This window comes from Bidens hawaiensis, unplaced genomic scaffold, assembly GCF_021521415.1.
Source record: "Bidens hawaiensis isolate Kalapana, Puna unplaced genomic scaffold, B.hawaiensis_p1.1 tig00000905_1, whole genome shotgun sequence".
NCBI lineage: Eukaryota > Viridiplantae > Streptophyta > Magnoliopsida > Asterales > Asteraceae > Bidens > Bidens hawaiensis.
The window spans coordinates 365,780-388,677 of record NW_027491053.1 but is presented as its reverse complement, the minus strand read 5'-3'; the positions used below and the strand labels follow the sequence as shown (position 1 = coordinate 388,677).

The 22,898-nt window shown below is 34.2% G+C and overlaps 2 protein-coding genes across 2 annotated transcripts; both read right to left on the bottom strand.

Annotated features, from left to right (window-relative positions):
• Nucleotides 1–4,052: 4,052 nt before the first annotated feature.
• LOC143547279 (monolignol oxidoreductase AtBBE-like 15) lies at nucleotides 4,053–5,681 on the bottom strand. Its single transcript, XM_077038745.1, has one exon. It carries the CDS (start codon nucleotides 5,671–5,673, stop codon nucleotides 4,054–4,056), a length of 1,620 nt encoding a protein of 539 aa, XP_076894860.1. The 5' UTR covers nucleotides 5,674–5,681; the 3' UTR covers nucleotide 4,053.
• A 1,556-nt stretch (nucleotides 5,682–7,237) lies between these two features.
• On the bottom strand, nucleotides 7,238–10,985 carry LOC143547930 (D-xylose-proton symporter-like 2). The gene is made up of 13 exons (XM_077039227.1): nucleotides 10,923–10,985; nucleotides 10,761–10,858; nucleotides 9,966–10,044; nucleotides 9,798–9,857; nucleotides 9,650–9,716; nucleotides 9,437–9,561; nucleotides 9,261–9,362; nucleotides 8,737–9,156; nucleotides 8,591–8,653; nucleotides 8,437–8,517; nucleotides 8,227–8,325; nucleotides 7,832–7,969; nucleotides 7,238–7,517 (listed from the first exon to the last, which is right to left on the bottom strand). Exons 1-13 carry the CDS (start codon nucleotides 10,974–10,976, stop codon nucleotides 7,386–7,388), a joined length of 1,518 nt encoding a protein of 505 aa, XP_076895342.1. The 5' UTR covers nucleotides 10,977–10,985; the 3' UTR covers nucleotides 7,238–7,385.
• Nucleotides 10,986–22,898: the final 11,913 nt, after the last annotated feature.

The window sequence follows — 22,898 nt, the reverse complement described above, 5'->3', positions numbered from 1 at the left end:
ACCGCTTTTCTTAATGGATATCTTGAGGAAGATGTCCATATGGTTCAGCCTGAAGGTTTTGTCGATCCATCTAATCCTGATAAAGTATGTAAGTTAAGGAAATCAATCTACGGGTTGAAACAAGCATCACGGATGTGGAATCATCGTTTTAATGAAGAAATCAAAGCGTTTGGTTTCGTCCAAAACGGTGATGAGGCGTGTGTGTATAAATGGGCTAGTGGGAGTATAATCATGTTCCTTATTTTGTATGTCGATGATATACTTTTATTTGGAAATGATATACCAAGTATGGAAAACGTTAAAGCGTGGTTAAGTAGTCGTTTCTCAATTAAGGATCTTGGAGAAACGACATATATCTTGGGAATAAAGGTCTATAGGGATAGACAAAGGAAATTGATCGGACTCAATCAAAGTGCGTACATTGATAAAATCCTGAAAAGGTTCAGGATGGAAAACTCTAAGAAAGGTTTGGTACCTATTCCTAGAGGAACCGTGTTAAGCTCATCCCAAAGTCCTAGCTCTAAGGAAGAGCAGGATAGGATGAAGCATGTTCCTTATGCTTCGGCAATAGGATCTATTATGTATGCAATGATGTGCACCAGACCGGACGTCTCGTATGCTTTAAGCATAACGAGTAGATACCAGCACAACCCAGGTGACAGTCATTGGATGGCTGTCAAGAATATATTAAAATACCTTAGAAGGACTAAGGATATGTTTTTAATATATGGGTCTAGTGAGGAGGAACTCGTCGTAAAGGGTTACGTGGATGCGAGTTTCCAAACTGACCGAGATGATTCTCGGTCACAGTCGGGATATGTCTTCATTTTGAATGGAGGCGCTGTCTCTTGGAAGAGTTCGAAGCAGGATGTTGTCGCGTTATCCACTACAGAATCTGAGTACATCGCCGCTTCAATGGCAGCCCAAGAGGCTGCATGGATGAAAAAGTTCATCATGGATCTAGGGATTATCTCTACCATTCAGGAGCCCCTAGAGATATTCTGTGACAATGAGGGTGCTATTGCACAGATCAAGGAGCCTCGTGCTCATCAGAAAACGAGGCACATTGAGCGCAGATTCAACTACATAAGGGATGAAGTTGAAAAGAGAAAGATATGTATTCATAAAGTTCATACCGATCAAAATATTGCGAACCCACTCACGAAGCTCCTCGATAGGCCAAAGCATGAGGGTCATGTTTGTGCATTAGGACTTCGGTATTCTAGTGAGTGGATTTAATCTGTGTTTAGTGTTTATATAAGAACGAATGTAATGGGTATCTCATGAAAATTAATTATGTTTTAATTATTCAATGAGTTATGTTCTATATTTGCATGTTTAATCCATGAATGACTTATGTTGTTCTAAACGTCCGTAGTCGATCATACTTGTGGGAACAAGTATGAAGGTAAGACTATTATGAACCCGTATTGGTTGATATTCATATGATGAATATAGGGCATAGGTTTGCCACCAAAGTTCATAGATATTTGTGGGATACAAATATTGGACTGACCCGCTCTCAAGGATCACTGCATGGAGTTAGTGTAACTAATCATAAGTAATCCTTGAGTAAAGGCGAGTATCATTGTTTCCTTTGACCTGAGATGCATATTGGATCTGGTTTTTCATCAAGTCTGATAACTTGACTCTCTTCTTTGTTATTTCGGTAACACGATGACGTAAAAGAAAGAGCTCAGATATCATACGAGATGTCAACGAGGATGTATGCAGTCAAGATGGGATTTGTTCCTCTTATGTGTTGAGAGTTTAGATGTATAAGGCCTGTTAAGTTAAATCATTGAGAGAATGATCACTCTGTGTCTCTTCGATTTGACAGGACATCTAGTAACAAAGGGATGTAGTGATAAGACTTACCTATATCATATCAAGTATGGACTTGAAGGGGATGATGTTATTGAATGGCACTTAGTCAAACACACTAGGGATGGTGACCTGTTGTTAGGCGGTATTCACCATTAGCATTAACTTCCTATGAGTCTCGTGCAAGTGGGAGATTGTTGGAATACCGTATGCCCGAGACACATAATTAGGTTAATGTGGCTAGTCGTGTTTGATCCAAGTCGGGTCATACCCAATAACGAGTTAGACACACACCAATTATGTATTTGTTGAGATATGATCTATAAAACAAATACAGAACACGACACATTCAGAAATCGGGTTTCTGAATAATTACTTGAAAGTGTTAAATAAATTAATTGGTTAATTTATTTATTCAAATAATTATTATTGGAATGATTATTTAAACATGTGTTCTTTTATAAAATGGTTTATAAAAGAAGGGGTGTTTATATATTTTATAAGGTATAAAATATATATATCATTTAAAACATGAGTCACATACACTCCATACACTTGGTCAAAGTTGGTAAAGAGTTGATGTAGGTTGAGTAAGACTTACTTGACCAAGACCTAACCAAGGATTTGATTGAGATATGATCTCATTTTAAAATAGCATCAACATACTTTCAAGAAAAGGAGAGATATATACAATACCTTTTCTCTCTTGCTTTTGGTTCGGCCGAAGACAAGAAAAGAAGAGGTTCGGGTCTCGTTTTTCTCGTGTTCAAGCTCCCTAACATAGCTCGGTGTGTGTTGGAGGCTCGGGGTATCTTCCGTTTGAGGATCTTCCCTTTGAAAGTCTAGCATCAACATCATCATCTTCTTCAACCATCAACTACATCTCTTAAAGGTTTAAGAATGTAAGTTTTACAATCTTTGATAGTTTAGTTTTTTCCCGTATTATTTGATCTTTTGTCTCGGGTTTCTAATCTTAAGATTAATGGTAATCTTGAAACAAGAATAAAGGGTTATTCATAGATTAACATATCATATAAACTTGTAATATATATATATATATATATATATATATGGATACATATGTTTAAGTTTGTGATTATCACGCTTCCGCCTTAATTAATGACTAGTTAAATGGTTAACTAAGTTTAAAATTTCCATAGAAACCCAACACCAATTGTGTATGTTAAACAATGCTTTACTTTTAGAACATTAATTGGGCTTTGGTTGAGTGGAAAGATGGTTCAACAAAAGTTTAATTGTTGTCTATATTTTCACATGTGACGTTCACGGGCCAATAACCTAGTGATAAATAAAAAGGCACAATAATTTTTATTATGACCTTTTTTTAAGAACGAGGAAGACGGGGGAAGCATTTTTTTTTTTTTTAAGTTATGATTTTTTATTAATTTTTTAATAATTTTTAGGGGGGGGGTTTTCCACGAATCTTTTTCATCCTTCTCATTTCCATCCCCTTGTAAAATAACTTGACCCAGAATGTGTATACATACATTAAAAGATTATAACAAGATTTAAATGAGTACTCGCATAAATCAAACGAATCAGATCAAACTTAAGAGTTACGAGTTAAGAGTTAAGACATACTTCACATATTTAGTTTGGGGCAACTTCATAGAATAGTAACCATCTTTCAAAAGTGTTCCCTAAACTTTAAAAAGTGTTTCAATTAATTTACTTAACTTTCATGTTTGATTAAATTAAAAATTTTAACATGTTTTTTTTGCCTTTTTCTTTTTTGTTTCACATAGGAAATCTTTTTATCTTTTTCTTTAAGTTGACGCTAAGTGGCGACGTGAATTTTAGTCTTAATTTTTAAATTTTAATATAATTAACATTTTTTTAAATTTTTTAAATTTAACTATATATATTGCAAATTCCGACCCCCACATCTTATCCTCCATTTCTTTCTTGATGCCCAAAAAAATCGGTGAGACTTGATTTGAAGATTTAGTGACCCGATTTGGATAAATTATGCATCATTGACCTAATTAAAACACTTTTGAAGGTTGGTTACTATTCTATAAGATTTTTCCGTTTAGTATTTCTTTTCTATCATAGAATTGCATATAAATATAAAATTAATATATTATACTAGAACATAAATTCCAACGTAGTTCCCATGCTTGTTTATCACACACCCACAGAAACATAAAAGTAAAACAAAACAAATAACATCTTAATTGTAAATTACTTGTTTACCCTTTCCCATATTCACAATTCTGAATGTTGGAGTTCACTTCTCAAGGGTAAAATAGGTATGCTTTGTTCATGTTTGAAGAAGTTATCAGGATCAAACTCAGTCTTGATCTTGACCAACCTATTGAAGTTGTCTTTGAAATACTTTGCTCCCCAAGAACTTGCCTTGACAAAACTAGTGTCATCACCATTTTTGTCATTCATTCCAAGATCAAGATCTCTGTAGTTTGCATAAGCTTGTCTTGGAAACATCGAAACATATTGAGCCATGTAGTTATAAAGCTTCCTAATCCAATCAACATGCTTGGTCACATCTTCTTCAGGGCTCATCCAACTTGTCAAATACTGAATCATGAACAACGTCCCATTTCTATGAGGAAATGGGATTGATGATTCCGAAATCCTGCTCATCATGCCTCCATATGGGTTCCAGATTGTTAAGGGACCATCTTCTTCCAAGAATCTTTGCCAGATTCCTTCTAAACCCTTTTCTGGAATAGGGTCTTTTACAAAATCTGATTTTGCTTTGAAGTAGTTCAAGAAAGCCGGTTTTCCGGCTAGTAGGACGCTGGTGGGGACGGATCTTGGGTAGCCCGCGATGAACAAGACCGATTCCAACCAACTCATTTCAATGCAATCTTGTTTCTTCATACCCAATTCAGGAAAACTTTGTTTCATGATGTCTTGAAGTCTATTTACATCACCGAGAAATAGTGCGTTGTAAATTGTAATTATGGTTCTTTTATTTGTGTTTGGGATGTTTGTAGGTTGAATGATAACCCTAATGAAAAGATCTTCATCAAGTTTGTCAGCAACTTGTTGCCACTTGTAAAGAATCTTGGTCGCGCCTTGTTCTAGCGTACGTGCAACGTTAAAAACTGTGACAGTTTCTGGGACTGGTACGAGTTTTAGTTTCCAGGAAACTACGACACCGAAACTGCCCCCACCACCTCCTCGGATAGCCCAAAAAACATCCTCCCCCATGGCTTCCCGGTCCAATATCCGACCATTTGCGTCAATTAACTTTACGTCGAGTGCATTATCAGCCCCGAGTCCGAACTTTCTCATCATGGGACCGTATGCACCACCCGTGATGTGACCACCGACACCTAGGCTCGTGCATAGCCCGGCTGGGACCCCATGAGTCTTGCTTTTCTCGGCTACTCGGTAATAAAGCTCACCAACGGTTGCACCAGCCTCAACCCAAACCAAACCATCCTCAATGTCAACATAAACGGCACGAAGTTTGGATAAGTCGATAAGGACATACGGAGGGTCCATAACGGATGTATAGGAGATTCCTTCATAATCATGCCCTCCACTTCTAAACCGAAGATGAATATTATTCTTCTTCGCACAAATTACTGCGTTTTGGATATGGGTTTCGCTTAACGGGGTGAAAATAGCCTCGGGTTTCAGTGCATTTGGGCCAATGCAGCGGAGATTTAAGGCGGTCGAGTTCAAAAGGGGTGTGAAAGAAGGACTGTTTGGGGTGTAAAAAATTTTGGGCAGTTGGGTTATGGAGTATGTAGAAAGACATTCATAGAAGCTATCATGAATTTGGTTTGAAGAACAAAAGGGAGAAAGTGTTGCTAGAAAGACTAGAAGCACAATGAATCTTGAAAAATACTCCATTTTTAAAGATCGGATCTTAGTGATTGTGGTTTGGGAAGTTTTGATAAAGAGAACACATATATATGGATTAATTTTTAATTGTCCAATGTCAATAGTCTAAAGATTTGATATTCTATTCATGGCTTTAGCTTTAATAAACAAACTTTAGTTTTTTCTATACATTTTATTTAGTAAAAAGACTGCTAAATTTAGATATATAATTGCTTTGAAGCAAGAACATAAACATGAGTGTAGTGGAAAAAATGCCACCTTTTTGTTGGCAACACTCATCCTCTTGTGGTCTTGTCCCACACAAACATGGAAGAAACAAGCAGATATACTATCGACCAATCATTTTCTTTTATAATATATATAAAATCGACTATCATTTTCTTTTACAACATAAATAAAGATAATATTTTATTTTGTGAAAAAATATAGTATCGTTTATACAACAAATTATAATAGACTATAAACAATACATACATAAAATATAACACAACTTTGGAGCTGTTTGGTAACCTCTTAATGATTTTAAGAGGCTACCTCTGAATTGGTTAGAGATAAAATGTATTTAGTGACATCTTTTAATGGCTCGTGAAACCTCTTAATAATTAAGTTTCAGAGACATACAGAATGATTCAGATGCTACCTCTTAATCAATCAAACCACTTAAAGATTCAACATTATACTGTTAAAGAGCCCCTCAAACTAACAAGAATCAAACAAAAAGAAAAGATTTGGCTTATACCATGTATTATGGACATCTGTTTTCCAAGATGATGCGACTAGAGCTTGGCAAATGTTTGTTCATTATTCACCTATGTAAAACAAATTCGTGTTTGTTTCTTCATTTTAAGTTTATTTTAAAAAATATCTATCAATCAATTATACCCAGTGAAATCCTACCAATAACAAAGATATGTAGGTGGGAAGGATGGGATGTAAACACACCGTACCTCTATCCTATCCTCAATATAATAGAGAGGTCGCTTCCAAAGATATAATAGAGAGGTCGCTTCCAAAGAGACCCTCAGCTCTAAATATCGTATGTATGAGAGAATATAAAAAGAAATTAAAGTTCAACAGTAATATAATTAATATAACACTTAGTAGTAGTAGCAGCAGTAATAATAATAATAATAATAATAATAAGAACAAAATACAACAAAAAAAATACATAATATATAAAAAGAAAATAGCATAATAGCGTGTGGCCAAAATTAAGGAAAAGATAAGCCTTGAGATATTACTTTCTTCTTAAAAGTACTTAACTTTAATTATACGTCTCCAAGAATTCTTATCCTCAACTATGTCCTCATAGAGGTTTAGGTCTAACAAATCATGTCTAATCCTCTCATGCCAAGTCAATTTAGACTGGCCTCTAAATATATATAAAAATACCTATTTGTGTTTGAAGTTACTAAAAATCATTATATGTGTGTTTTGGTAGGTGTGTTTCCCATAAGCAATCTTTCCCTTGATGTGACCTTCAAGATAAGCCAAATGGGAGTATGGAATGACAAAATAACCAATGATTGGTTGAGAGATGGACACATTCACCAACTAAAACCACATCATAATAATACAAATACTAATAAATAAATAAAACAGATAAATGTCATAAACAATATTGGTAAATTTCAAAGTTGCATCTTACACTTTTATAATGATGATTAGTGAGTTGAGTATGCCATATTTATATACCAAACCAAGATTCCCATTCTTTTTTCTTATAAGAGTTTAGCCTCAATTTCCTCCAGTGTCAGCCCTTTAGTTTCTGGCACTTTGAAGAAGATGAAAACCAGAGACGCCACTGCTATTACTCCAAATATGAAGAACAGTATCCCAGCCCCTAGCAACGTCTGCAACCACAAGCAAAAGTATTTATTGTAAGAAATGGCTCTCGGTGTACGAAGGGAAGAAAAAATACGCACGGTGCATAACAAAATTGAACTAGAGTAATGATGATTAGCTACAGTTTACAAGTAGCACAATTGTTATTACTCTAGTTCAATTTTTTTGTAGCGTAGGGTAATTGCGAAAATGCCACTGAGTGAATTTTCCCTTCAATTCGTACACTTCACACCATAAAACTTATTTGTATTGGATCCTAATAAGTGTAAGTGTGTGTGTGTGTGTGTGTGTGTGTGAAGATACAGCAGAAGTGAAAACGTACCTGTAATGGAGAGAATGCAAATGTGACTAATGCATTGGCGCCAAAATTCACAAGAACCGCTATACTCAATCCACGCCCTCGTAAACGTAAGGGAAAGATTTCAGATATCATCAACCAACCAATAGGACCAAAAGATATCTGCACCAAATTATTTTCTTAATAATTTATTTATATACTACATTTAGGCACCAATCCAACTCATTTTACTTATAAATAGGTTATTTTGAAATGAAACATGTAAATGTGTCAAACAGGTCGAAATATCCATATCTGTATTTGTAATGCATAGAACCTCCTAAATCATTATATTTAAAGAAACTATATTATTATTGAAATAACATAACTTTTGTAGTACATAATGTCACCCATGCAACTTGGCAAATGTGCCCTTATACCTGATAGCATCCAACATACACCAGCAATGCAGCAACAGCTACTGCAGGCGCATTACTGAGGTAAGTGTAAAATGATCCCATGAGAAACAATGCCACTACCTGCAAAACAATATAAAAACAAACAATATTTGCACATGTAAAGAAAGGTGACTAGCTGTTTAATAGGTTTTTAAACTAATAGTTTAGAATAATATGAGAATTAGAATTTACAATGCCAGAAACGCCCCCGAGAAGCAATGGTCTCCTCCCAAGTTTGTCAACAACCAAAACAGCCACACCAGTCATGATTAACTAGCATAAATCAAATAAGACACGTGTTATACAAACTAACATATCGATGTTTCTTTTAAACTTTTATCATTACCTTTAACACCCCAAGTAGTATAGATGCCCGTGTAGCGTCTGAGGCAGCAGAGAACCCTGCTGTCTATAAAACATGCAACAATTCAGTTACAGAAACATGTTTTACAAACTTATAAATTCAAGTTTCAAATTTGAACAATTAAGTACCTGAAAAATTGATGCAGCATAGTAAAGTACACTAGGTTGACCAGTTATCTGCTGAAACAAAACCAAACCCGCACCAATAATCAATGCTTTCAAGCATTTTCCTTGAAACATTTCCCCTATTGTAGCTTCACCTTCCTCACTGATATAAGATAATTCAGCCAAAATATCTTCAACCTCTTGGGTTGCTGAATTATTATCAACATTTTCACCTCTAAGCCGCCTTAAGCAATAAATGGCATATTCTCTTAATTCCTGCATGTCACCTTTTCCTTGAATCGCTCGTAATAATATCCATCTTGGTGAAGCTGGTAACCACCACATCCCGATTCCCATAATAAACGCAAAAGGAATTGCAGTCGCGTACATGTACCGCCAACCAGAGTTTATTTCAACTAAAAGACTACCAACCACATAACCTAACTGCAATCAAACAAACATATTATTAACCGTTTTGATCTGAAGGTAGACGGACAACAAAGTCAACGTGTTGTGTAAAAGATCTTCAGAGAAGATGAACTACTTACAACCATTCCCATCACGATAAAGAATTCTTTGAGGGATATTAACCGACCGCGTATCTGACTTGCAGCTGTCTCAGCAATGTACATTGGAGCAGCGTGCATTGCCTAGATAGAAATAAGTTTGTTATAATTTATTAACTTTAATAAATATATGTTCAGAAGATGGATTTGTATCTTACCAGTCCGATTCCTATACCGTATATAAAGCGGCCGATCACCATAATTGCAAAACCAGGTGCAAGTGTTGTTACCACGGCGCCAATAATATATGATGCAGCTGAAACCATCAGCTCCCTCCTTCTTCCTTAAATACACACTTATAACTTAATTTTCATCAAAAAATTATGAGTATAAAACTGAAACCTTAGTTCTCAACTTGGAGTATAGCTAACCTAGAAAGTCAGCAACATTAAACGCCAATACAGATCCAATCAAAGCCCCATAGAGTGACCCACTGGTCTGCAATCACCAAAGGCAAGAAGAGATCTTAGTCTTGTATAAGTGCAAAAAAACATTGCAGCAATGAATTCAAAAACTTACGATGAGGCCAACTTGCACAGAGGACAAGTCATACCATGAGATGCCACTAGATGTAGGTGACTGCAGCATTTAAAAGAGAGTGAAAACCACACACATGCACACAAAGCGTATGAGCAATGAAAGATAACGCTAGATCTTTCATAGTCAACAATCTTACTAAAAAAGTACCTTTATATTAATGGTAGCAGAAGAGGTGGCACCAATATCATAGCCATATAAAAGGCCTCCAAAAGCAGGAAAAAGAAATCTGAGATAATTGACCGATAATCAACAAGGTGACATTTATCACAATTAGAAACTTTAGTGAAAAAAGATCAACAAAGGTCACTTTCTACAGTTGATCACTCCATTAAATGACCTTATCAGTTCAACTGCAAGACAATAAAGCAGAACATCATAACTTCATTCCTATCCGCCCTGGTAGTACGTACAAGGACTTATATCCACATATTTCTTCCAATCAAAACAAGGAACACAAACTTATATTCTTTTTGTTCAAAACCGGCACATTTAATATGAAAATGAGTAACAAATCTAACACCAGTTAGTTCATCATTTGGTGTTATATTCTTTACTCAATGTTCTCGAGCCTAGACTCCAAAACGTAACAACATAGCAATCATTAAGTTCAAATTAAGACAGATGACTCCAAAAGGCTCTAGTGATCCCTCAAATCTAAAAATTAACTGTAAAGTGTATCAAAGTCAAAAGAATTTGAGGCTTTTGCTACTCAATTGCACATCATAACCTAACTATAGCAATCAATAAGTACAGCTCACTCCAAAATGTTCTAGTGATCCATCAAATCTTATAATTAAAAATAATCTAAAGGTTTTGTTAGTCAGTTGCAGTCTATCATGTTTAAGAGGTTAGAGTATCAAACATGAATACAACTACCAATGCTAATTTCAATTACTTAAAAAGCCTTTCTGATTAAGAATAAAAATCGAGAGAGAAACTCACGGAAGAATAGCGGCGAGTACCGAATAATCTTCCGACTGACGATGGCCGTTGAGAAGACGCACATCCATCCCCTCGATTTCACCGGATGACTTGCCTGCCTGTAAATCCATCAATAGCAGACTTAGAGAATAAGAAAAGTGAGAAGAAATTAGCATCAAGTACCTTGCCGATAGATGAAAAGTGGTGCTGTTGCTGTTCGGTGGTAGTTGACGCCATGGATATGCAGCACCAGTATCTTATTTTATTATTATTATAGTCAATAAAGGGAAACAGAGACTGGCTGGCTAGCGTATAAACTACAATCCAAAGGGTACTTTCGTCATTTCACTCTCATCGATCTCGACCTTGTTTGATGCTTACAAACAAAATTTCAATTGAATAGCAGTATATTTTTTTGAATCATTTTTTCATTATTATTATTATTATTATTATATTGGGACCCCTATATTTTTTAATAAAATAAAATAAAATAAAATGTATTATAACCCCGATCCCAGGGTTTTTTTTCATTTATGAACGACTCGGTTTTTAAACTATCAAATATATCATTGGAAACTATGTGTAAATGCTACCTTTTGAATTGTGGTCGGCTGGTCACCTTCACACACTATCTAATGTCGTAACGATTACCTAAATATGTTTTTGTCTCATAAATGAATAATACATATTCGATCATAGCTGGTCGTTGCACGACCTAAATCAAACATTTTGTAACAAAAATTAAACACTGTCCTTATAGATTCAAACGTCAACTTATATTAGTAACTTTGAAAACGTTAAAGCTTAACATCTTTTTTAATAATAATTTTAAACATTTTAAACATGGTTTTATAATGAAAACCTATGTCTATGCCAAAAAAAATATAACTAATATATTAAATCAGCACAATTTTGTCCACATGTACTTCACCTAAACTGTCCATATAGGCTTCCATATCATCAACCTTTCATAAATCTAATTTTCACATATTCATAATAAAATTTTAATAAATGAATTGACTTTTATATTTTTGTAACTTATTAATGTGATTATGATATTAATTATTCTAATTATTTTCAGAATTAAAAAAAACTTATTAAATTTACTAGGTTTAAATTGTTCATCGTTTTTCTTTAAAAGGCACATGCTTCGTTCAAAAATCATAACGCTCTCCATCGTTTGTAACCAGATTCTTCGCCTCATATATAACCGGTTCTTCATGATTTGTCGGTTTCATAATCCAAACAACATCAAATATGTTCATCGTTTGCAATTATCAGGTATGATTTATATTTTAGTATTTAATCGATTTTTGTAAAGAACAACATCAAATGGATTCACTGTTATTGGATTTAGGCTTTAACTGCATGTTTTTTTATATTAACGGTTAATAGATTTGATATTTAATCTATTCCTATTAATCGATTCATTTTTTAATCTATTTAGGGTTTAAAGGCATGATTTTTTTAAATTATCGATTAATCGATACGATATTTAATATATTTGTTACTTAAAATTATGTTTATATATTGTGATTTTTTGTTCCTAATACGCCTTTTTCCAAGTTTCACTAATATTAATTTATTTTTACGACTTATCAATTTAAAATTTGAAAATCTTATTATATATGGATAGAAACCTAATTGTTATAATAGTTAAAATATTAGTTTATTATATTTAGCATGTTCCTTTATTTGGTATAATATTAGTCAAACAATAGTAATTGATTTAACGAGCATATTATCAATTAATACAATAAATCATAATTCATTTTAAAAATTTTAAATCTTTCGTTTTATAGTAGCTGACTTTATTTAAATATGTTAAGTTTAAAAGTTTAAACACCTAATCAATTAACTTTATAAATTAGAAACAAATGTTTATATCTTATAAATAGTTTAAATGCTCTTTTAAAACTCTTAAACTTTTGAAATAAATGTCTGTTTTATATGTTTGACTAACTCATTAAGTTTTAAACGGTTTCACCATAAAATAAATATTTCTCAAAATAGAATGAAAACTTTCATTATTATTCATTCAAAATTATTTATATAAATTATTAAAATCAAAATCTTTTGAAACAACTTATATATGAAATTTAATTAACAAAATATTTAATTTGTAAGTAATTCAAATACAGGTTTTATTATTATTAATTTTGCAGTAATTTTGGATATAAATTGGGGTATTGTTTGAATTTTTAACTAAATTTGAGGTGTTGTATTCATAGGGTTTGGCATTTTACTGGTTCCAAATTGCTTTGAATAACATAAACACCATCAAGGTATGTTTTCTTCAATTATGTTTATGTAAAGTTTTTCTTTTTATTAACTAATTTCCTTATCACTAATTGTTTATTTTTTTTCTAATGTATCTTTGTTGAAATTTACACAGTGTTTATTTTTGTTATATTTCAGTTATTGTGTATGAGGCATGACATGTTAGATGATAATTTAATTAGACGATTAACTTTCAATTATTATGTGTTTTTTGTTCTCATGTTATAAGTTATAAAGATATTTTAACTTTTTATTTATCTTTGTTAGTGTTTGTACTGTTTTGTATTTGAATTAAAGTAACAATTTAATGTCTCATAATTTATATAAAAGTATTCTTTTTTATATAAATATGACACTTGTATTTTACAAAATTTATAATATACACATATATATTACGTTTTAAATATGTTATACTTGTATGTAACACGGGTACGATCTTAATAAATAAATAAATAAATAAATAACACTCACTAAAGTATATTACTGTGATTTCAAAACATGAAAACATGTTAAGAGTTTATTCTTATTAAAAAACAGTTTTGTTTTTCACTTTCATTTTATAGACATAACTTTGTCACATGAATTCTTATATTATTTATTTTGTAAATAGATAATTTTCTTGTAAAACCTCTTTTGATTTTGTAAGACTTTATAAGGTAATCATTTTTACCTTCACGTTTTTAAGTCATTTCATCGTCATCAAAGCATTGTGTAAATTTAAATTATAACATAAAACTTTGATTTAGTTTATAAAATATATGCGGTTAGGTTTATGAAAATGTAAGTCATTATTAAGTACTTATAACTCAAGTTAGAGATAAACCGTTTATCCTTACGTCAATACCAATTGTGTTGCAAGATGTGCAAACACGCTTATCGAATAGAAGTTTGATTTGGTCTTTTCACCGTGTTTTTATCTTGAAATTTTACTCAATGGACGGATGGTCGTCGAACATTCATTTCGTTGTATATCTTTGGCTTTGCACTTTGTGCAGACGATACACGGCTCGGCCATCGTATCAACCATAAGTTTTTTTTGTCTAATACTGCTTGATTGATTTAATTTAATTGATAAATGTTTCAGAAATCTTTGTTGATAGGGATGATACCATAAAAAGCCCACTTACTTTCTGTTTTTACTTACTAAATGTCACACCCCGACTAACACAATGCAGAAGCGTAAAACGAGAATGTAACAGACACCTCTGGTATCAACACATTGTTTATAAAGAAACATTACAAACTAATTTACAATATATTACATTTCTTTGTTCTATCATTGTTTTACAATCTAGGTGATACAAACAAGACTAGTTCGTTAACTATACGTTCTTACTACTAACACCCTTGCCTCTATTCACATAGCATCAACCACACACCTTGGGCAAGTAACAGATCACCAAATCATTCCGATTTAGGTATACCTGAAAAGCAGTTTAAAACGGGTCAACTACTAGAGTTGGTGAGTTTCAAGAAAACAGTAATGAGTATTCACAAGTTAACACTTGTAATCATGAAATAAGTATGTATGTATGTAAATGATGTAATTATGCTAAGCTACAGTGAAGCCTTGACTGTATGTGCTGCGTGCATCCATTTCCCACGCTCAATCAACCACTGTGGCCCTTTCCGCCCACAACATGCCCCAAGTAGCTATGTCTAACACTACATAGCGTGTTGTATAATTATGATCATGTGCAAACGGGGTAAAGTCTCAGCAATACATGCCGGCTCCGTTTGGGTTTGTCAAACCAATAGTACTATTCACAAGCCACCGGCTCGAAGTTAATCACTGTGTTAGTGGGGACTTTCATGTGTTAGCACTTAGATAATTCACATCAATACATGTTTCAGGTATGTATATGTAATCAAATATGCTTTTCACCCCCAAAAGTTCGTAAAACTGTTTAAAGAAAGAGTGGGGTCATGAAACTCACGATTTAGTAGATAATCAGTACTGTATCAGCTCGTGGTTTGTTTGGTCCACTATCAGTAGTTCCTATAATCAATATTATAATAATATTAATATTTTAATATTATTATAATCTCAATACTAAACTGGGCTGTATAACTAATCTGGGTGTAGCTGGAACGCCCAGAAAGTGGCAATAGGCTTAGGTTGTGATGTTGTTCAATGTCTAATACTTAAAACTGAACTTGGCTCAGATTCCTGTTTTCCCAGCTGGGCCAAGTTGTTCGTTTATGCGTTCAGAAAACAGTTATGGGAAAATAAGCTTGGGTAAATGTATTGGTTAATAAAATGATTAAGTTATAAAGAAGGATCACATACTGGGGTCCCGAATTAGCCACGGGGCCCGTTTCCGTTTATTCAGTTTGATTTAAAAATAAACGCGCACAATCCATCCGGATTGTCCAGGTTTTTCATAGAAAAGTTCGTTTTTACTTAATTAGTCCAAAATATGATTTTTGATCACTCTTGGTGTTTTATATATTCCCATAGGTTCGTTAGTCGCGAACTTGCCGGTTTTTTATAAAAACTGAATTTGTTTAATCTTTAAATTAGCATAATTAATTAACCGTTAGTCATTAAATTATGAAAATTTAGCCACTTATCAATTAAAATATGTAGATTTTTATAAAAATATTTCTGAAATTATTCACTGATTTATTAATTTATAAAAATTCATTTTATCAGCTATATTTCGCCTGAAAATCGTCCGTTTACCCCAAACAATTTCCAAAAATTCCACAAAAATTCCTGAATGCTCAAATCATGTCCCAAATCAACCTGTATCAATTCCAGAATGTATAAAACTCGTGCGTTATTCTTTTCAGCCCAAATTCGGCTATAAAAATTCACACGAACACATATAAACAAAACACCTTTAGATTTCTCAAAATGATCCCAAAATTCATATGTGATCAAAATACATCAAATATGAGTTCCCAGAAAAATTTCATAATTTTTGAAGTATTTTAGCTATTTTTCCCAAATAAACGTCCCAATTCGGTAATAAATTTGCCAAATATTCTCGGATGGTCGAAAAATTACCAAATTTAAAAAGGGACTCATTGACATGGTCCCTGATGTCCCTGAAAAATATCAAGGCCTAATAATATGCACATCATAACCTTAACCTAAATAGCCCGTAAGCGAGTGTTTCGGCATTACCTTAGCGGGTTTGGCTCGTTTCCGACTTTCTAATCAAGTTTTCAGGTTCTTGTGCTTCTATGCAAGCTAGATACAAGTCCTATATCACAAACCAAGCAGGTTTCATCAATAGAACAGCCCTTTAACTTAGGGTTTCGGCTAGTGCACAAAAACGAACTTTTGAACCGTAAAAACGCCGTTTCAACCCTTTAATCCGTGTTTATGGCCAAAAAAGATCATGTTTCTGATTTGAAACTAGGTTTAACATCAAAGTATGTTTTTGAATGATTTTTGAGAGTTTTACATGGTTAACTATGATTTTTAACAATCAAGACATGTTTATATATTGTTAAACGAGTTTAAACGAATCAAAAATCGATTAATCATAAGGTTTTTACCTAGTTTTCTTCCTGGTTTTGGCTGTAGAAGAAGAGTTCCAGAAGTTGTGTTTGAAAATATGTGTAAAAATATCTCATATCTAGTTTATATGTGAAAGGAAAAAAAGGGGGGGGGGGGGGGGTGGGGTGGCGGCTGCGACCGGAAGTCCATGGGCCCATTTTAGCCCAAGTTTCTGATTTCTCAAGCCCAAATACGAAAAGCCCGGTCCAAATTTAGTTCGGGTTCGGTTTTTAGCGCGAAAAACTTATCAGGTGCGTTAAACAGTGCGAAAACGAGTGTTTTTCGGCTAGTTTTGTGTAAAATTATAAAAACATACTATATGTTTGTAAAAATCAAAAATATTTTCACGGATCGCTTAAAACATTTCAAGTAAGTGTTGGTATGTCTTTTTCGGCTTAACGGATGATACAATGCTTGGTTTGTAACTATCTTTCGCGTTTAAATCTATAGCGGGTAGTTAAACGAGCATGTTTTCGTTTAACTTGTTTGCTATCAAACTAAGGCCATATTACTAATATTTTAGCTTGTATTAAACGTATATCACTTATAGATGGCCCCCCGAGATATCTGGGTCATAACCCGACCCGTTCGATTAATCGTTTTATTGTTACGCAAAAGGAGTTTATTTGCTTAATCGTTAAATACGTACTGAGGTGTACCTTGTTTTGGCTCAAATGTCACACTAAAGTCTCTCCATTTTTTTTGCATAATAAAGTCCCTAAACTTGTTTATTTTGAACATAATTATGAACTTTTTTTAAAATCTTACTTGAAACCGGTTGCACCGGTTAATGGCCTTAATTTCAACTTATCTGGCATACTTAAAGAAAAGGAAAAATCATACATAGATATGTTTGAATAAAATAAATTAAGTAAATTAATTCAAGAGAAACAAAAAGGTGTGCAATCACAAAGATGAATTATGTCCACATCGATAGTTTCTTCTTCTTCTAATCATCTTCTTCATCATAACAGACGCAATAGTGCATGTGAAAATCCTAATTCCTAAGAGGGAATAATACAAAGCCCTAAGGTTACCAAGGCAAACAAGGGTCTCTGGCCTGGCCACCAGAGCAACCGACACCGCGCCAGACGCATGGAGGCGTATGAGTAGGTTCGTTCCAGACGGTGAGTTTGAAAACGGAAAGTGCGTCGATCTCTACTAGAGTTTCTTGAGAACGGTCTGCGTATATTAGCAAAGTGGTGGAAGATAGAATGGGAATGTAGAGAAAAACAGTGGTAGCCATGAACGTCGGTGGGTGTGGAGAAGTAGGTGAACAGATGCGTGGTGTTATCTATTTCATTTATCTTACAATTAATTGTTATATTTGTCAAATAATCACATATTTTAACAAGTCAAAGTTTATTTTCAAGTTAACAACAACATATTATTGCGAGTCATTTCATAATTATGTTCAAAACAAACATGTTTAGGGACTTTAATATGCAAAAAAAAAAAAAAAAAAAAAAAAAAAGTGAACAGCCTTTTGCAAGTAAAAACAGAAAGTATATTGATTTTGGTATTACCCTTTGTTAATAACCAGAAGACATGCAATATAAAGATGTGTAATTATATTTAGAATTATTTTCAGGTGTTCGTACAAAATAAATAATGCATTTTTTTTTTATTAAAATAAACAATATTTTTGCACGCATGGCAAGTTATAAACTAATAAAAAAGCATCTTTAACATGTCAAAGATTTGATATTATAAGAGTAAAGTGCCTAGATCGTCATAAGGTTTGGTCAATAATGCGAATTTCGTTCAAAAAGATTTCTTTTTGCATATGGGCCATTGACATCACCTTTTGTCAATTACGTCCAAATTATTAACTCTGTTAATTTTTATCGTTAACTCATGGGCAAAATTGACTTTTCATTAAGGTATGCAGGGGCATTTTGTTCTTTTACAAAAGGTATTAATTCTAATGTTAAAAAATCTTATGTGTGTGGATGTATGTATGATTGTATATGTCACAGCTTCCGACCCCTATACCCCGGGAGGGGAGCCGTGAACGTTGAGTGGTGATATCGGTGTTTATTAAAATACTTTGCAGCGGAATATTTCATCAGAACCGTAGTTAGGAAAAATAATCAGAGTTATAAAAACACCATGATTCTTATTTCATAAACTGGGATTAAACCCACTTTTAAACAAACATAGGTTTTATAGGGATAAACCCTAATTTACAAAACACGTTTTTTTATTCTGGTGACAAGCCACTTATTTAAGATGGAAGCCCGCATGCATCATTCCTTTGTCTCTAACAAGTCATCTGAAACATGTTTAAAAATATTTGATCAGCAGGAAATACTGGTGAGTGCATTCATTTATAAATGACACATTTTACAGTTACAGCATTAAGATGTTTTTACATCTGCCAGCTTACAAACTACCGAAAGGTACTTGTCACTCGACCGTATCTGTGACTGTGGTCATATTACTTATTGGCTAACACTTGTCCAATATGTAACGTGTAATAGCCCGATAGGCAAGCCTTGTATACAAAACCCCACAATACCAGTAGTAACCATCCTGTAAGTCTACAGAAACTTAATCACTATAATGTAGTCTAAATCCTTTGAAAATACATTTGAAAATATTTGGACTATCTGTCATGAGTTTAATGGGTTTAGAAAAGCTTCATGACAGTATTGAAAATCAGTTGTCTCACATAAATATGAGTAGTGAAAAAACTCGAATGTCTCACCTTGCAAGTTTATATTTAACAAGCCTCCTGGTGTTAAGCACCTAGATTAAACACAATGTAGTATATCTATATTAGTATAAACCCATCATCATAACGATAATCACGAGACATGAAACTTTACACGATGGCACAATGTCTTACCTTGTTAAGGTAGAGCTTTTGGATTCGTGTATAAGTTCCTTTCGATCGTAGAGGTACCATTACAACTACTCGGGTATAATATTAGCCTTATATATAAGAAATTTTGAGAGAGAAAATTTGATTTGGGACGAAGAGTGAAGTCAAGAATTCCTCCCTATTTATACTTGAAATTGAGCATCTTCGCGTCGCGCGAAGTTGATGTAGGGTTGTCGAGTCAGCCCTAGCTATGCCACGTGGCACGACACGTGTCAGGTAACGTGTCACCGTTGCGTGACTTCCACGTCACGTAGCGCGAAGAACATCTTCGCGTCGCGCGAAGGACAAAGAACTTTTTGGATAACTATTACAACTTCGCGTCGCGCGAAGAATCTTAAGCATACTCCTTCGTGTCGCGTGAAGGAGCAAAAATACTAAGGCGGCCCTTAAGTGGCAATGCGAAGTGCAAAGTGCACCATCAAAGCGCCACATTGCGCCCATCGCACTTCGCCCGAGCTCGTGCCCGTGCCCGTGCGAGTGCGCGTCGGGTTCCTCGCACCCTCCGCTAAGACTACTGAGTGAGATTTGGCATATAAGAATATTATCATGTGAGCTCTCTTCCTTATAAAGAGCTTACAAGCTTAGTAATCTAGCGATGTGGGGCAAGAATTAGGAATCCTATTTATACCAAGGTAGAAACCCTCCATTTTCTTTCCTCCACCAATGTGGGATGGAATTTTTCTTCCTTTGTTTTATTTCTTCTCTTTTTCTTCTAATTTCTTCACCTCTTCTTTTAATTATTTTATTTTTTTTGGATTGTTTTATGGCTTGTTATAGTATGTCATCTTCCCCAGTGAAAGACCAACCCAACAACCGCCGGCCACCACTGGCACCACAGCCGGCCTTCACCATCACTTTCATAGCCACTATCGTTCTCCACCACGTTTGTACGATCTCCGACCAGAATTAGAGCCCTAAAATCGTCATCCCAAATCACACCACCACCACTCGTCCATTGCGCACCAAAACTGACCACCGACTAGACGAACCAATCCTGTGGTTGCCGGAAATCCGACCACCACCAAGAAAAGCTTCTAACATTGCTCAAACTTGTGTCGGACCCTAGCTGCCGCCACTTCTTATCATTGATTTAATTGGAAACTATACAACCACAGCAGCCCCGTGGTTCACATCGACGCCAATTTTCACCGATTTGGTCGGAATTTCACGTTTTGTAGGCTGCTGGTGTACCACCGTCACGTTTTCAGGTGGTTGTATTGGTTTCTATCACTAACTTTAATAGATAGAGATATGACAGTGGAAAACTTTCTGCACGAATGGTTTGGGTGGTGGTGGTTTGATGATGATGGTGGTTCACCGGTTTAGTGATGGAATAATTTAAGATACGACTACAAGAATTGTTCTTAATCACTTGTTTTAATAATACATGATAACATACAGTGATTTAAAATATAAAAACAAAAACAAAAAGACTGCTTTGCCCTAAATTAACGATTAAAGATAATGGAATTAACGATTTGGATGTGATTGGCCAGAAAAGAGATACCTTGATGGTCCAAAAGCGAAAAAAAAAAAATTGGAAGAAAGTCATATTATTAACCAAATCTCGGGGATGATTTTGGAACTTTACTCTAAATATATTTTATTTAAGCGTTTGGGATGTGCAAATGAGTTTAGTTGATAATCAATTGAGTGGTTGACAGAATTTTCTTTTTATTTAATCAAATATTGTTTCTGTTATAAACTCGGCTTCAAACGGCTACTCAAATTGTGAAATCAAGCAAGATAATTTCAACGAACAACCTAGGATACAGATTCACCACCCGAATTGTAACCAAAGAGCAAAAACCAACCCGTAAAAAGATAGAGACTCACCACCTGTCAAGAGTAGGTATCCAAAGTTGACCTCTCAAGTTGCTAAGCTTGAGATAACAATAGAATATTTAGCCTTCCAGTGGGAAAAACCAAATTAAAAACATAATAATTCTTCTCCTCTCTCATTCATTAGGTTTGAATACAAATAAAACAAAATAGAAAAAAAAAGAAAAGAAAATTGCCCAGGTTCCTAGCCTTTAGGGAATTAAAATAGTAACTACCTACTCACTAAAAATACAGGAAATAAAAATAACTTGGATAATAAAAAAGATTAAAACTGAAAATACAAATTAATTGAAAATATGTTGATACATGTTTAGTACGTCTCGGTCTTTATTTTGTCTGTTAATGTATAGTCTTAGTTTATAGGGGGTTTAATGTAAATAGTCACATTCGCCTTTATTGTAAGGCACATTCGTTACCCCGTAACGAATGTGTCACATTCGTATTAATGTAAGTCTCATTCGTTAACCCTGCTTAACGAATGGAACATAACGAATGAAGGCTAATTGCTATGTGTAATGTAGCACGAATGAGATGTTTCATTCGTTAGTTTTTATTGTAACGAATGACCCATTCGTTAAGGCTATATTAACGAATGAGGTCATCCCTTATATATATCCCTGTAATCTATTTCTAATTAACAGTTCTGATTATTCCCTCTCCAGCCTCGTTACTCTGTCCAAATTTACTCTCACCACACAAAGTACACACACATAATGTAATCTAGCATAATCGTATAACCAATCGACGAATAACTCGATGTCATCGTAAGATCTAGATCCAATCAGGCTCAATCAAGTGGTATCAGAGCCATTTGATCTGATCTTCGAGGTTATTCATTGTAAAATGGTATTGATTGATCAAGGAATGAATCAATTTCGTTATGAATTGATCTAATTCGTGATTCGTTAAGTTCCGGTGATACAGAGGTTTTCAGTTTAACTGTAATTAGACTGTTCTAAGGGTAATGGACTAAGATTGAGGTTCTGGTATGGTAGGTGATTGCAGACTAGTGTAATCTGGTTCGGAATTGTGTTCACGAGCAGATTGATATAGATTATAGGGATTTCGGACGAATATGGACATAGATCTGATGGTTTGAAGATTTGAATAGTTGAAGACTGATTCGTTAATCAGTTGAATACTGATTCGTTAAGCCATTCGTTAATCCTCTAATCGCTCAAACATATTCGCTTAAAGTCTCATTCGTTAAACCCGTTCACACTCGTTACTATTCGTTATCAATCACATTCGCTTAAACTTCACATTCGTTACAAGACTCATTCATGATCCCTCACATTCGCTTGAATTGTTAACGAATATCACTCCATTCGTTACTCATTAAACTTCTTATTCGTTATTGTTCTGATTTGTTTGAACAGTAACCATAAGTTTTAAAATTTGACAAGTTTGGTCCCTGAATTTCAAAACTTGTTATCTTATGGCTTCTTAGAATGCTTCGTTCTATGTATTAGCATCCTAGAATGCTTTAATGCAACAAATGCTGACGATGGACAACGAGATTGGTAGTCACAACAAGTGTCCTAAACTTCTGAAACTTTCAGATTTTGCTCGATGGGAACCGAGGTTTCGTGCTCACTTGGGGTCGGTTCATCCAAGCAGTGTACGATATCTCGATGTT